Source organism: Natrix helvetica (assembly GCF_964273705.1).
Source record: "Natrix helvetica genome assembly, chromosome: 6".
NCBI lineage: Eukaryota > Metazoa > Chordata > Lepidosauria > Squamata > Natricidae > Natrix > Natrix helvetica.
This window is the reverse complement of record NC_138553.1, coordinates 48,817,038-48,833,015: the sequence shown is the minus strand read 5'-3', so window position 1 is coordinate 48,833,015 and position 15,978 is coordinate 48,817,038. Positions and strand designations below refer to the sequence as shown.

At 46.5% G+C, this 15,978-nt stretch overlaps 1 protein-coding gene across 2 annotated transcripts in view; it reads left to right on the top strand.

Annotated features, from left to right (window-relative positions):
* Positions 1-15,978, top strand: part of RASSF3 (Ras association domain family member 3) — a 55,176-nt gene that overhangs the window by 17,005 nt on the left and 22,193 nt on the right. For both annotated transcript variants that reach the window (XM_081956998.1, XM_081956999.1), the window contains exon 2: positions 14,340-14,447. In XM_081956998.1, the coding sequence (XP_081813124.1) occupies positions 14,340-14,447 (108 nt within the window). The remainder of the gene's footprint in view (positions 1-14,339; positions 14,448-15,978) is intronic.

The window sequence follows — 15,978 nt, the reverse complement described above, 5'->3', positions numbered from 1 at the left end:
TAAGGCTAGGAAGACTACCAAGGTTGGGACTGGGGATCCCTCGGTGCCCCCACCTAGGGATCCTGACATGGCCATGTTCTCAAACACAGCCACGAACAAGAAGGAGATTCCAGCCCCTCCTTTGTTTATGGAAGTCCTGACAAACCAGTGGGCCCGTCCCTCTAACTCCTCGAACCCTGGAAGTAATGACCGCCGCTTCTATAATGTTGAGCAGGCCTTTGCCCAGGCCATACCGTTACCTAACATTGACATCCTGGTGGCCACTCTGGTTTCCGCTTCGCCCGTAGTGTCCGGCAATGCGGCGGACAAGTTGAAGCCGGAGGATAAGTGCGCTGAGCTTACCTTGAGGAAGAATTTCAACGCAATCAACTGGACCATAAAGGCCGCGGCTTCGGCCTCTTATTTCAACTACGCCACAGTCATGTGGCTCCGTCAGCTCCAGGATCGCATTCCTATTCAGGATGATCAGCTTCATCAGGATCTGATTAAGATCTTGGCGGCTTCCCAATTTTCCGCAGGCACTACTCTAGACACTGAAGTTTGCGTCCATTGCCTTGGCCACTTCGGTTACTTCCCGCAGGCTTTTGTGGCTGCGTAACTGGCAAATGGATAACAAGGCCAAGTGGAATCTAGCGGCTGCCCCGTTCAAAGGTCCTAATCTTTTTTGGGAGGCTCTCGATCCCATCTTGGTCGAAAACAAAGATAAGAAGAAGGTCCTCCCCTCTAACGCTAAGAAGCCCGAGACTAGGTCTCACCCTTACTGCAGGCAGACATATTTATTTATTTATTTATTTTATCAGACTTATTAGTCGTCCCCTCTCCCCACAGGGACTCGGGGCGACGTACACAAGCAACGGTCTACGGACTACAAAGGAGGAGGTAAAAATAAATAAATAATCAGGGAAGTTAAAACCCCAATAAGAATAAAAGTTTAAAAGCTAACATTGACAATTAAAATTAACCAAGGGGTGGAACAGTTGTCGAGATTACGCCAGGCCGGCTAGCCAAAACAGGTGGGTCTTCAGTTTACTGCGGAAGGAGCGGAGATCGGTTGTTGTCCTGATGTCTGGGGGGAGGTCGTTCCAAAGGGTGGGACCTGCCACAGAGAAGGACCTACTCCTGGGCACCGCCCTCTGACAGTCTCTAGAGGACGGCACCCGGAGAAGGCCCTCTCTGTGTGAGCGAATGGGCCGCAGGGATGTATGGGGCAGGACACGATCCCGCAGATAACTAGGCCCTATGCCATGGAGCGCTTTAAAGATGGTGACTAACACCTTGAAGCGCACCCGGTAGGCCACAGGAAGCCAGTGCAGCTCGCGCAGGAGAGGTGTTATATAGGGCCCCTGACTATGATCATAACCAACGCTTCTCTTTCAGGTCGGATAGGCAGTCATCCAGGTCTTCCTTTCAGGACAGAAACCGGTACCAGCACCAGTCCCGACGGCCCTTTCGAGGCGGTCGCCCTTACCGTAGGGGGAAGTGACTCGAACCCGAGTCGTCCCATAGGCGGCCGCCTGTCTCTCTATGCGGATCAATGGGACGAAATCACGTCAGACACTTGGGTCAGAGCCACGGTTCGACACGGCCTAAGGTTGGAATTTCTTTCCCACCGAACCTTTTCAGATCGTTCCCTCCATCCCAGAGTGTGGAGCGCCGCCGCCTGATGGAGCAGGCAATATTCCATCTCCTGGAGATTCAGGCAGTGGAGGCGGTTCCCCCGGGGAACGGGGCATGGGCCACTACTCCAACCTGTTTGTGGTTCCGAAGAGTTCGGGGGGCTGGAGGGCAATCTGGACCTCAAGCTTCTCAACCGCTTCCTCGTGTACAGGCGCTTCAAGATGTCTTCCCTCAAGTCCATTCTACAGGGCATCCGGAAGGGAGACTTCTTAGCGCCAGTAGATCTTACGGAGGCCTACTTACACATCCCGATTTTGTCAGCTCATTGCAGGTTTCTGAAGTTCTCGCACGGGGACCACCATTACCAGTACAGAGCTCTTCCCTTCAGGTTGGCTTCGCCCACCTGCACATTTACGAAAGTGCTGGCGGCATTGGCGGCGCATCTGCGCTCCGTTCCGGTGAGGCTCCAATGTTACTTGGACGATGTCCTGATTCAGGCAAGGTCCTTCCATCAGGCAGTCGCGGACCCCCGTCTCACCATCCGGAGTCTGCAATCTCTGGGGTTTTCGGTGAACTTCCCCAAGAGTCACCTCTTTCCCTCCACACACATCCTGCACCTGGATACAGTCATAGACTCCGTGGGATGGAGGGTTCGTCTGTCTCAAGATCGACAGGAGAGTCTGCATCAGCTCGCAGACCTCATTCACAAAGGTCGGTCAGTTTCAGTTCTCACGTTGTCACAATTATTAGGCAAGATGGTCTCTTGTATAGGGATAGTCCCGTGAGCCAGACTCCACCTCCGACCACTTCAGTGGGAGGGGACGGATGAGCAATTCTCTTCGGACCCACCGGCTCCCGGCGGGGGTCCGATCGTCCCTCAGGTGGTGGCTTTCCCCAGCCATTCGGAAGGGCTGCTCCTTCTGGGAGCCGGACAGGATGACCGTCACTATGGACGCAAGCCTGTTCGGTTGGGGGGGCCTAGTGTGCTCTCGATTGGCTCAGGGCAGGTGGACAACTTCGGATCTCCCCCACAATATAAATTGGTTGGAGCTGAAACCGGCCCGCCTGGCCCTGCAGCACTTTTGGACCTCAGTGGAGGGCCATCACATACTTCTACTGACGGACAATGTGGCCACCAAGGCCCACATCAATTGTCAAGGGGGGACTCATTCTCGGGCCCTCTGGCTAGAGGCTCTGAGGCTGGGAGCCTGGGCAGAGCGGCATCTGCTGTCTCTTGTGTTGGAACACATTTCCGGCCTTTCCTACCACCAGGCGGACTGGCTGAGTCGAGCAACTCTGGACAATGGCGAGTGGCAGCTCCACCTGTTGTTGTTCCGGGAGATCTGTCAGAGGTTCAGCACCCCGCTGGTGGACCTCTTCGCCTCACCGACAAACTCTCAACTCCCGCGCTTTTTCACCCGCTTCCAGTCCTGGTCAGCGGAGGGCACAGATGCTCTCCAGAGCAGGTGGCCCCCGGGCCTTCTTTATGCCTTTTCCCCCATTCCTCTCATTCCAGGGACCCTCAGGAAGTTGGTAACAGAAGGGGTGAGGGTCATCGTTGTGGCCCCTTATTGGCCCAGGAGGCCCTGGTTTGCGGATCTGGTCCAGTTGCTGGTGGCTCCCCCGGGGAGGATTCAGCGGGAGGAGGTGGTCTTGCGGCAGGGGGTCCTGGTTCACCCAGAACCTCAGTGGCTCCATCTGACCGCCTGGTTCTTGAACAGCGGATCTTGAGGAGGGCTAACTTGACCTCCGGGGTCATACGCACCATCGAGGCGGCTAGACATCCATCAACGACCCAGGTTTATAACTCCATCTGGGCAGCCTTTGTCCGGTGGTGCTCCCTCATAATATTTCCCCTGCCAAAGCCACTATTCCGAATGTCTTGGAGTTTCTTCAGAAGGGCCTAGACGATGGGCTGTCACACAATACTCTCCGTCATCAGGTGGCGGCTCTTTCTTCGGTCTTGGGGGTGGGGTGAGGTCCTCTTCTCTCTCTCACGTCCCCCTGATCAAATGTTTCCTGAAGGGGGCAGCTAATCTCAGCCCCCCCCCCGGTCCATCGGTTCCCTACCTGGGATCTTCCTCTGGTTCTCAGAGCCCTGATGGGGCCCCCGTTCGAGCCTCTTCAGTCAGTGCATCTGAGGTTTTTATCCCTTAAGGTAGCCTTTCTTGTAGCGGTGACTTCGGCCCGGCGAATCTCGGAACTGGGGGCTCTTTCGGCCAAAGATGATCTCTGCCATTTTCATCAGGATAGGGTCGTCCTTTGTCTTGATCCTACTTTCATCTCGAAAGTGAACACCCCGTTCCATAGGGCGCAGGAGATCATCCTGCCCGATTTCTGTCCGGGTCCCTCCAACGATAGGGAGAGACTCTGGCACCGCCTGGACGTGCGTCGAGCCTTGCGTATTTATCTCCGTCGGACGGCGGAGATCTGTTGAACGGAAGCCTTATTTGTTTCATTCCAACCAGGAACGTTGGGGGCCAGGGTGTCTTCGGCCACCATTGGCCGTTGGCTGAGACAGTCCATCATGGAGGCCTACGGGGTGGCAGGGAGGCCAGTTCCTTCGGGGATAACGGCCCATTCCACCAGGAGTGCCGCGACCACGGCGGCTTGGGCTACTAGGGCTCCTTTCGAGGACATTTGCCGAGCCACTACTTGGGCGTCCCAACGCCGTTCATCCAACACTATCGGCTGGATACGTTCGCCTCAGCGGATGCTTCTTTTGGTCGGAGGGTCCTGCAGAGGGCGGTGGCTGATACTCCCCTTGGGCCTTAGCTGTTAGTTCTATCCCTCCCTAGGACTAAGCTTGGGTATGTCCCACACGTGACCACTCCCTCTTTCCACTGGAAAAAGAATGTTGGTCTTACCTGAACTTTTCTTTTTGGGGGGGGAGAGGGGGAGTGGTCACCACCCACCCTGGCCAGGTTGTCTAGGCCAAGGGGAGGACCGGGGTTTCCTGGGGGGAGGGTGCTTTTCGGTTGTTTTTGTTGTTTGTTGTTGAAGTTCTGTCGTTCGCCTTCGAGGAAACTGGGTTAGAAGGGAAGGCAGGAGTATTTAAGAAGTTTACTCTCAGTCTTTGGACCAATCAGGCTTTGAGAATACCCAAACATGACCACTCCCCCTCTCCCCCTGAAAAGAAACGTTCCGGTAAGACCAACATTCTTTTCTGGAACTAACGTCCATTTAGTAACTTCCTTTGAATTTTTCTCATTCCATTTAATTTTTACCTGGGTATTTTGGCTCTCTAACCTAGGTAGGTAGGCTGTGCCTGCCCTTAGAGATTTCTGGTGCAATGTGAGAGTAAGGAGTATTGTATTATGATCGCTTTCCAGTCGCGAGTCTATCTCCATCTTCTGTAAGAACTTGAGGAGGTCATCTGATATTATCCAGTAATCAACTGTGGATTTTCTTCTTGTTCCCCGATAAGTATATTCTGCTGGGTAGTCGCCCATGTGGACCCATTAAGGATACAAAGGTCCAAAAGTACAGTCATCTGTCTTACACACAAATGTGCCCGATTTGTTTTAGGGTCTTTAAATTGTCTGGAATGCAGGGGTTCTCCTGGTACATTCTCATCATAGTGGATCTTAAATTGATTAATGCTTGATCATTTGGTCCCATCCTAGCATTTAAGTCCTCCCCCCCTATAATTATTGCTGCTGTGGGGTATTTGAGCAGCCAAGAATAAAATCTTCTATGCCATCCCAAATCTCGTTGATCAAATTATTCTTATTAAGTGGAGGAATATGTATTAAAAAGCACCTGTTTAAATAAGAGTAAGGTAGTCACAACCCACGGCTGGAAAGGTGGCAGTGATACACATTTAAATTGCAAGGATGTATTAACTAATATCACAATACCCCCTTTAGCTCTCCCACCCACCTTGCTTGGGACAGCCAGGATTGAGTTAGCCCAATAACCATCTAACTGTATCTCTGCAGAGGCCCAGGTTTGCCCAAGATGTCAAATTGTGATATATAGTCAAAAAAGAATTGGTCTTTTGATGGAACAGACCGGCCTGCTATATTCTAGATTGTAAGGGAAAATGGGAAATCTTTTGCAGCTCATAAAGAAACTTGATTTATACAAAGGGAAGTTGTTGGGTTGTTGCAATGGATTTAGGTGTTGTCATGCACAGAATTGGTCTTTTCTAAAAGTAGGGGGGCCCCATCTAAGTCCGGTGTAGACTCCTGAGGAATTTGTTCAGAGTAAGAGGTTTTAGCACCAGCTAACAGAGTTTGCCATTCTGATGCCTCTTCTCTAGGTGTAGGGCAAGGAGTTATTAGGTCATGCTTCATTCTTTGAGATGGTGGCTCTGACGTGGGTCATCTCTCAGTTTCTTGATTTGGTGCTGAAGGTGTCATGGGATATTCACATAAGGATGATAGCATTTCCATCTCTACTGAGACCTCTAATGCCCCCTTTGGATCTTGGCTTCTATTTTCCATGATCTCCTGTCCATGCAATCCCTTGTCCTCTGGGAGAGAAGTGAGAGGCTCAATTATTGGGGAAACCAGATCTATAAGCGGCTCTGCTGTGTTCATTGTGACCAATAAGGATTTCTTTAAATTTTCTAACTTGAATGATATATTGTCTTGTTCTTTCCTGGGGAGAGCGTGAAAAGCATTAATGAGGCCGGCTTCTGTGCTGTTAAGTATCTCATCACTGGACAAGGCTGGCTGACTCCCCCTTTCTTTTTCTCTCTTTCCCAAGGTTGAAAATGAGGAGGAGACAGACACCTTGGGAAATCGCATGTTAACAATTAAGGGTGTAACCCTTTCCTCACAGAAGACTGATGGGAAAGATTTTAAAGGAGGCTACATGTGCCTTCATCTTAAATAGCATATGTGCTATGGTGGGCTGCTTGAAGGACAAGAGAATCCACTTCCAATCTGTGGCCTCGGGGAGCCACTCCACAGCAGAAAGATCAATCTGCCTTCTGTTACAGTGAAGAAGCTGGCTTAGGGAATTTAGTATTGCACTTTTGGTATTCCAACATCCATAATTAAGTCTGTTCATATGGATTCTAAGAGCAATCTGTTGTGTTTGTAGTGAGCGATGTGATTGTTGTAATTGGGGGGAGATGCTTTCCTGACTTCCAGTGAGACTTCTCTATTAATACATCTCCCTCTTGTTGCCTTGTCTGGGGAAGGACTTTTTCTGAGTGGACTTCCACTTTTTATCCGATTCTTTAACTGTTTTTCTGGTTCTTTGCTCTTTTTCCTCTTCCTTATCCTGCATATGGGAGTTAACCAAGTATGCTGTAAAAACTTTAGTGAGGGTGCCTGGGGCCCGATATTGTGCTTGAAGAAAAACAGCTATATCATTTTTTAATGTCTCTAAATCATGTTGGATGGCAATTAGTTGTTCAAATATTGAAACCACTGTTTGCGTTGTGAGAAGGCATTGCTTTGCCATAAACTCTGTTGAATTTTCACAAGGTAAAGACACTATATTCTGAATTATCTTGTTGCTCTTTACCTTTTTAGCCTTTAACTCAGACTCCATACAGGATGTAATTGGACTAGTTGTTTGTGAGAACAGCTGGTTTTCAGTTTGTTCCCCCTCCCTCCAAATCAGGAAAGTCTAGTAGCTGCTGTTTTGCCAAATTTCTTTGCAGGTCCCATTCTAATCTCTCAAGATTGTTGGAAATGGAGGGGAGGTTAGTTTTACTTACAGATTTCTTGCCCACAAAGTGCTCCTCAATTCTTGGTTGTTGTGCTGTTTTCACTGGAGGGAGACATCCCGGGCTGGTGCCATAGCGTTTCTTTCTTTTTCCCATGCTTTTTAAACCTTGGCAGCAACAAAAACTTTTGTCTGTGTTATGGTCTATGCCAGTGATGGCGAACCTTTTTTGGCTTGCATGCCACAAGTGGGGGGAGCGCAGGGGGGTCGAGTGCGGGCGTGCCGCACCCATAATGCAATGTGCAACCCCCCCAGTGCGCATGCGCGCAAAACGCGTGGACCCCCCCCATTTTTACATTTTTTTGCCCTCCCCATGCTCCAGGGGCTTTATAGGAGCCTGGGGAGGGCGAAAAGAGCCTCCCCCGACTCCCCGGAGGCCCTCCGGAGGCTTCAGGGACTGTCCAGAGGCTTCCCTGAAGCCTTCGGAGTGCTTAAAACCACCCTCCGAGCAAACCAGAAGTGACTTCCGGGTTGCTCGGAGGGTCGTTTTAAGCGCTCCGAAGGCATCAGGGAAGCCTCGGACGGTCCCTGAAGCCTTCGGAATGCTTAAAACGACCCTCCGAGCAATCCAGAAGTCACTTCCGGTTTGCTCGGAGGGTGGTTTTAAGCGTTCTGAAGGCTTCAGGGACGGTCCCTGAAGCCTCCGGGGGGGGGCGGGGGAGGCTCTTTTCGCCCTCCCCAGGCTCCTAATAAAGCCTCTGGAGCCTGGGGAAGGCGAAAAATAGCTTTTAAAAAGGTGAACTCAGCTGGCCAGCGCGTGCATGCGCGCTGGCCAGCTGACAGGGCAGCGCCTCGCGTGCCCTGACAAATGGCTCTGTGTGCCACTTGTGGCACGTGTGCCATAGGTTCGCTTGAGTTGCTAACTGATTGAATATGATAATGGAAAGATAATTAAATAAAGGTTAAAGTATATGGAATATGGACAAATATGAAACTTATGGGGAAAATGTAAAGCAGAGGCATGTGATTCACTTTTATACATGATAATTAAACTGAGTTGCTAATTTATTGAATATGACAATGGAAGGACAATTAAGTATGGGTTAAACTATATGAAACATGGATACATAAAGAACTCCTAAGATGAACAAAGTGAGATGTGTACCGCTTGTTATTCTATATAGTAGATTAAGCGAATTGTAATAAACATTGAACAGTAAGGATTGTTATTTAAAGACAATTAAGGGTAACCTAAGCCAAGATATGGAAAAATGGAGAGGGAACATGAAATATACCTACAATGGGAAATTATTGAGATTACAAAGACAGAATCACAAATTTGGGGTGTGTAAGGATGCATAATTATATAAATATAATGATGAGAATAGCTGGGAACTGTAACCAGGTCTACATCTCACCCAAAAATAGGCAGGTTTTTTTTTAAATAGTTACTGCATATATATACTTCTTTTTTCTCTTTTAAAAAAGAAAGGAAGATATATGTTACAATTAAATATGTACAGTACTGTGCAAAAGTTGTAGGCAGGTGTGAAAAAATGCTGTAAAGAATGCTTTCAGAAATATAAATAATTATTGTTTATTTTTGTCAATTTGCAAAATGCAAAGTGAGTGAACAAAAGAAAAATCAAAATCAAATCAATATTTGGTGTGACTACCCTTTGCCTTCAAAACAGCAGCAATTCTTCTAGGTATACTTGCACACGGTTTTTGAAGGAACTTGGCTGGTAAGTTGTTCCAAACATCTTGGAGAACTAACCACAGATCTCCTGTGGATGTAGGCTTTCTCACATCCTTCTGTCTCTTCATGTAATCCCAGACACACTCGATGATGTTGAGATCAGGGCTCTGTGGGGGCCATGCCATCACTTCCAGTACTTCTTGTTCTTCTTTACGCTGAAGATAGTTCTTAATGACTTTGGCTGTATGCTTGGGGTCGTTGTCCTGCTGCAGAATAAATTTGGGGCCAATCATACGCCTCCCTGATGGTATTGCATGATGGATAAGTATCTGCCTGTATTTCTCAGCATTGAGAACACCATTAATCCTGACCAAATCTCCAACTCGATTTGGAGAAATGCAGCTCCAAACGTTCAAGGAACCTCTGCATGCTTCACTGTTGCCTGAAGACTCTCATTTTTTTTTAATATAAAGGTTTTTTTTTGTTCTCTATATACAATTATAGGTATACATTCACATAGTTATTATTCTTTTTTTACATTCATGGTTCTTATATATTCGTCATTCCATTTATAGAATTATAATATTCCATTTGGGTTGCTTTGTTTACCATCCCTTGCCTGTTTTGACACCACCTTCTTCTCCCTTTCTTTTCTCCCTCTCTCCCTTCTCTACTTCCTTCCTTCCTCCTTTCCCTTCCTTCTTCCCTTACCTCTCCCCTCCTCCTCTCTTTCTCTTCCCCTTCCTACCCTCTCCTGCAGACACTCATTATTTTACCGCTCTCCAGCCCTTCGACGAACAAACTGCCTTCTGCTACAGCCATATATTTCAAATTTTGACTCATCATTCCAGAGCACATGCCATTTTTTTGCACATGCCAGTTCCTATGTTTGCATGCATACTTTAGTCGCTTGGCCTTGTTCAGACGTCTGAGGTATGGTTTTTTGGCTGCAACTCTTCCATGAAGACCACTTCTGGCCAGACTTCTCCGTATAGTAGATGGGTGTACCTGGGTCCCACTGGTTTCTGCCAGTTCTGAGCTGATGGCACTGCTGGACATCTTCCAATTTTGAAGGGAAATAAGCTTGATGTGTCTTTCATCTGCTGCACTAAGTTTCCTTGGCCGACCACTGTGTCTACTATCCTCAAAATTGCCTGTTTCTTTTGTTTCTTCCAAAGAGCTTGAACAGCACATCTTGAAACCCCAGTCTGCTTTGAAATCTTTGTCTGGGAGAGACCTTGTTGATGCAGTATAACTACCTTGTGTCTTGTTGCTGTGCTCAATCTTGCCATGACATGAAACTCTCTTTCACAACCTCACATTGGTAGCAGAGTTTGGCTGTTCCTCACCCAGCTTTAAGCCTCCTACACAGCTGTTTCTATTTCAGTTCATGACTGGGTTTCAACCTACTGTGACATTGGTGCTCATTAGCACCTGTTTGGTATAATTGGTTGATCATACACTTGACTATAATCCTGCAGAATCCCTGGCTTTGGGCAAGTGCACCTATGAGAATTGCTGCTGTTTTGAAAGGATAGTCACACCAAATATTGATTTGATTTAGATTTTTCTTTTGTTTGCTCACTTTGCATTTTGCAAATTGACAAAAATAAACAATCATTATTTATATTTTTGAAAGCATTCTTTGTTTACAGCATTTTTTCATGCCTGCCTAAAACTTTTGCACAGTACTGTATATTGAAAAGGAATACCATCAACATAAAATGGAGCTTGCTCAGAGGATGAAATACACCAAGTAAATGAGATGAAGAGTGTGTAGTAACGTAGAGGAGAGAGGTAAGGGAAGAAGAGAGGGAGAGGGCCGGGGGAGAGGAAAAAAAGGAGTGGAAAGGGGAGAGAGGAGAAGGAGAGATGAAGGGGAAGTAGAGAAGAGAAGGATGACAGAGGGAAGAAAGGAGGTAGGGAGGAGGAGGAGAGAGGGAGAAGAAAGTGATGAATAGGGTACAAATATGGTGCATGGAGAGCAGAAGAGCAAATAATTGTTTTTGGGACTTGATGGTAAGATGAATTGATGTAAACAGTTAATATAATACGATGTTGGTTATGTAATAGTAGACATGTGGCTATATGTTATGAAAATGAAAAAATAAAAAACTTTATATATGTAAAATAACTTGCAATCTATATCCATAGCATAGGGCCATGATGGCGGACCAATGACATGTGTGCCACAGGTGGCACGTGGAGCCATTTCTGAGAGCACATGAGGCATTGCCCTGTCAGCTCCAGCACACGTGGGTGCACTGGCCAGCTGATTTTCGGCCTTGATTTTCTGCCATTTTTGCTTCGGATTATTCCCTGAAGCCTCCGGAGGGCGAAAACCGCCCAACATACAAACAGACTTCTGGTTTGTGCATTGGGCCTTTTTTCGCTCCCCCCGGGGTCCTAGAAAGCCTCTGGAGCCTGGGGAGGGCGAAAAACCAACCTACCGTGCCACCGGAAGTCAGAAAACGGGCCATTTCCAGCCTCCAGGGGGGCTGTTTTCGCCCTCGCCAGGCTCCAGGAAAGCTGTGCGCATATGTGTGCGGCAGCAGGGGGGATCACGCATGCATGCACAGGGGACACGGCGCGAGGGGCATTAAATTATGGAGATGGGCACGCAAGTGCATGCAATAGTGTGTGCATGCTTTTGGCACCCGAGGTGAAAAAGGTTCGCCGTCACTGGCATAGGATATAGCATGGGGTAAAGTGCTCCCATGGTCCCGTAATCACAATTCGGGTGCTTGCAAACTGATTTCAGGGATGCTGCAACTGCTCTGCATAACTTGCTCATCCCTCCTGCCCCACTGGGTTCTTCGTGCCTAGTTCCTGGACATGCCTACCCTGCTAGGTCCTGCAGCCTTGGGCCTCTTCCCTACACCATCATGTCTTGCTCCAGTTTACTCTTCTGAAAACTAAATTTCAAAAATACCACTCAGCGAATGTCACATCATGCAGACTTTTGTAGAATCTGCCTTGCATCATTCTGGAAGCAGCCACCATTCCTGCAATTTCTTACTGTGGAAGTGTTCAGTTTTCAGCATGTGAACGGTACCTACAGAATAGTGTGAAGTGGCCTTTGCAGGATGGTTGTGCGTTGCACTGACTGGGCACTTTTTTGGAAAGGAATCTTTGAAAGAGGTAAGTGAAGCAAGGCATGATGGGTGGGGAGGAGGCTCAAGGCCTGCGGGAACTTAGCAAGGTGGGAAGCTGTGCAAGGAGGGACTTTAAGGAGAGGCCCTGAGAGGTCTGGCACAAGCCAGAGTTGGGGAGGGTGCCACAGTGTGGAACTGGCCTGCTCAAAGTATCCCAGAGCCTCCCCCACCTCTTTAAGCATCCCATGCTACACTTAATGACCTGTACAGTTGCTTAACTACTGCAGTGGGGTGAGCTGGGTTTATGATCATTGAGTGAGGTGATCATGAGTGCTTTACTTAACAACCACAACAACTTATGACCATAATTCCATGCTCAGTTTTGGTTGTACATTGAGAATCTGTATAAGGAAAATATATGAACCCCAATCTATGTTTCGTGCATCTTGAACAGTTTGCATATTTGCTAGATGATTAAATACGGCTTTCTCCAACTTCCCTTTATGCCTTCTTGTCAAAAGAAAAGGTACAAAACTAGACTTTCAGGCACCTTGGCCAGATTGGTCAAAGCAAAAAATTGTATCCTTCATGCAAAATATGCAGGACAGTCAAAAAGGTGTATGAAAAAACTTAGAAATAAAATTTTATTCTATTTTGATCATCATATTAAAATCTGTTAGAATCAGATAAAAAAGTTGCACTACAGAAAAAATGTATTCTTATTTTATTGAGCGGGATAGGTAAACTAGTGTTCCTCATGTTGTAAATCTTGTATAAAAACTCTAAACTGCGTTCTTGCAATTTAGCCTTCAAAGTTTAAACAACCAACTCTATTTAGAAATGAGTTGCATGCCAACAGTTAAAGCACTGCCATATAGGGTATGGCAAAACCAGTGATTTTGGAATGAGATCATGATAAACTTGTTCAGCATTACTATCACAAGTACATATTAAGTTTTCTCTCATTCACTTATATTCAAACACAAACAGAATTATTTTGTATTTTTGATTTTCTTTTACATTTTAGCTTTCCATTATAGTTTGCAAAAGAAAGAACAGTCACAGTCTATTGTAGAACTAGTTTACCCAAAAACAAAGGTTTTTGGTAAGGGTAATGTGTGCTTTTATATGAATATTATATATGTTTGTGTGGTTTTCAAAATTTTAAGTTCATTCTTCTCCAAGGCCAGCAGATTTCAAAATTATTTTACTAAACCCAGATACAGTTACTAAATCAATTGATATCTATGGCCTTGTGATAAGGTGTTGATCCAAAGGTTGGCAGTTCAGCAATTTGAATCCCTAGTGCCACGTAATGGAGTGAGCTCCTGTTACTTGTCCCAGCTTCTGTCAACCTAGCAGTTCGAAAGCATGTAAAAGTGCAAGTAGAACAAATAGGAACCACTTTGGTAGAAATGTAACAGCACTACGTGCGCCTTTGGTGTTTAGTTATGCCAGCCACATTACCAAGGAGATGTCTTCGGACAGCGCTGGCTCTTCGGCTTTGAAACGGAGATGAGCACTGCCCCCTAGAGCTGAAAACGACTGGCACGTATGTGCGGGGGAATCTTTACCTTTACTTTTAACCTTGTGAATGTACTTCCCTCTTCACAACTAATTGTAACTTATGGCTAGAGGTTTGGTATCCTAGAAATTCTATGTACCAATCACTTTTTAGACAAACCAATAATACCCTGAATCTTGCTAATGAATCAGTATGTTCTATAACAGTTCTGAATTTTCAATGCTATTAGTTATATCATTGATTCCTAAATTTTTAATGATTCAAAGAGAGACATAAATGCATAAATGCAGACCTTAAATAGCTTTGATGAGATGTGCCAGTACAATATTTGATAAAAATATTTATTGGGTTCATTTTGCATACAAATCAGCAAAATGTCTTGAATGTATTCTTTTTATGAGTTGGATTCCTGTAATATTAGAATGTATTGATTGAGAATATTTGAGCCAAGCAAGTTTTGAAACCACGAGTAGAACTTCTTTTCTGCCTTGTCTTCAGACCCAGATATTCATTTTTTCCCATCCAAAGTCATATTTTTTTTGGTTTTAGACAGCATATATATGTAACTTCCTTTTCTTTTCTGTCAAAAGCCATTAAAGAAAAAAAGGCTAATTTCATAGTAAATGTTTGCAGGATGTAATGCTGTCATTTTATTATGCAGCTTTCAATCAATATTTTTTAAAAATGTTTGTTGTGCTCTACCTTGTATAGATCCCCAGTTCATAGTTTTACTTTTTAATTGTAGTAAAATTAATATTTTACTATCTTTTTGTTCTAGGATGTTCAGAAGGAGAGAGAAACTCATAATTACCTCACCAAGGAAGCAATCAAGGAAAAAGTCCAAATATACAATTCAGATGTTACTGACAAGCTAAAGATGACATTGGTAAGCTTTTTATGTATAGTATTTATTATGATTAGGTAGCATGTCTGCTTGGGACAGAAGTGTTAATCTTGTGTCCCTAAAGTCAGCACTTGATGTGATTAAAAATGCGATAAATGATGACACGTATATTCTCCTGTGCGCTGCTTGGAGAATCCAAACATGGGTTCAACTTCAGTTGTCTGCCCGGTGACTGAGTTAATTTAGAATCTTTGGCCACGCCTCCTAGGCTTGACTGCCTCAGTTTTATCAACTCAGTCAAGCCCATTAGATGTGACTTTGATTCTCTCCTCGATTACTGAGCAGAGTAAACTGAATTAGAATATTTCTGCTTGATTCTAGGGCAGCAAACAGCTAGAGAAGATTTTTAGCTAATTTTTCCTTTTAGCTGTCAAATTGCTCAACACGCAGTCAACTGCAGCTGCTTCACGGCTGGCATAGCAGCTGTCAAAGCACTTGTTGCCTGCCGAGCATTTCGCTGAAGAAATGACTGTTTCAGGTATCTGGCGGGGCAAGCGGCCGTCGGCCAAACCGACTGCGGGGTGAGTTTCGGCCCCTGAGGATTTTTGCCCTGTTTAGCCGACGCCACAGTATCAGTTTTCATGCCGGCCGCCACCTTGGGAGACTGCTGCGGCGCATTTCCTTGCTTTCGTGCTGGCAGCTCTCGAACCAATTTAAAAGACTTCACGGCTAGGAGCAAGAGCCAGGAGGACGTTGCAGGGCCAGCGCAGGACGCGCCGCTGCCCTCCGTCCTCTTGCAAGGAAACTGAGACACACGAGTAGGGCGGCCACCACTGGTGCGATCCAGGCAGCTCTCATTTTTTTTGATCTTGGTAAGCTAGGTTTACGAGTTTTCCTGTTAGCTGACTTTCATTGTCTCCAAAGCAAAGAACAATGCGACGACTGCCAAGACCTTCTGACTGCCAAGTCATCCTGAACAGCCAAACCACCTTCCTTACCAGGCTGCCCTCATTGCTGGCCTGCGCCAGTGCCCTCGAATGAGGCTGCCTGGGTGCAGATACAACCCATCCCTGGGGCCTCCCTGTCCGAGTACTCGGTCACACCCCGGCATGGCTGAGGTCTGCCACCATCTTTGCAGCTCCTAACAGTGCACTGAAGAGGTGCAGTTCCTGACATCGCACTAAGGAAGTAATAAGAAGGGTGGTCCGGTATCAGCATGTCTGACCGCAGTACAGAGCTGGAGGAACCTCGCCCAAGCCCTTCCTCCTTAGCTCAACCTCCACCAAGAGCAAATAGGACCAAGTCCATCTCTAAAGGGCCTTCGAAATCCGGGAAGTCCAAAGCTTCGTCCCACAATTCATCTTCTGCCTCTTATAGAGATGCCATCAGATGCCTTAAGGCATTAGAGAAACAATTTGCCAATGCGCAGAAGGCACTACAGGACGCACAGCCTCTTTTGAGGCAGTCCGTTGACAATATTCCTATGGGGCCACATGACAATATTTCCGAGTCACAGCCTTTTAGGCAGCTTGCTTTGAGGAGGATTTTTCTCCCTTTCAAGACCTTCAAATAC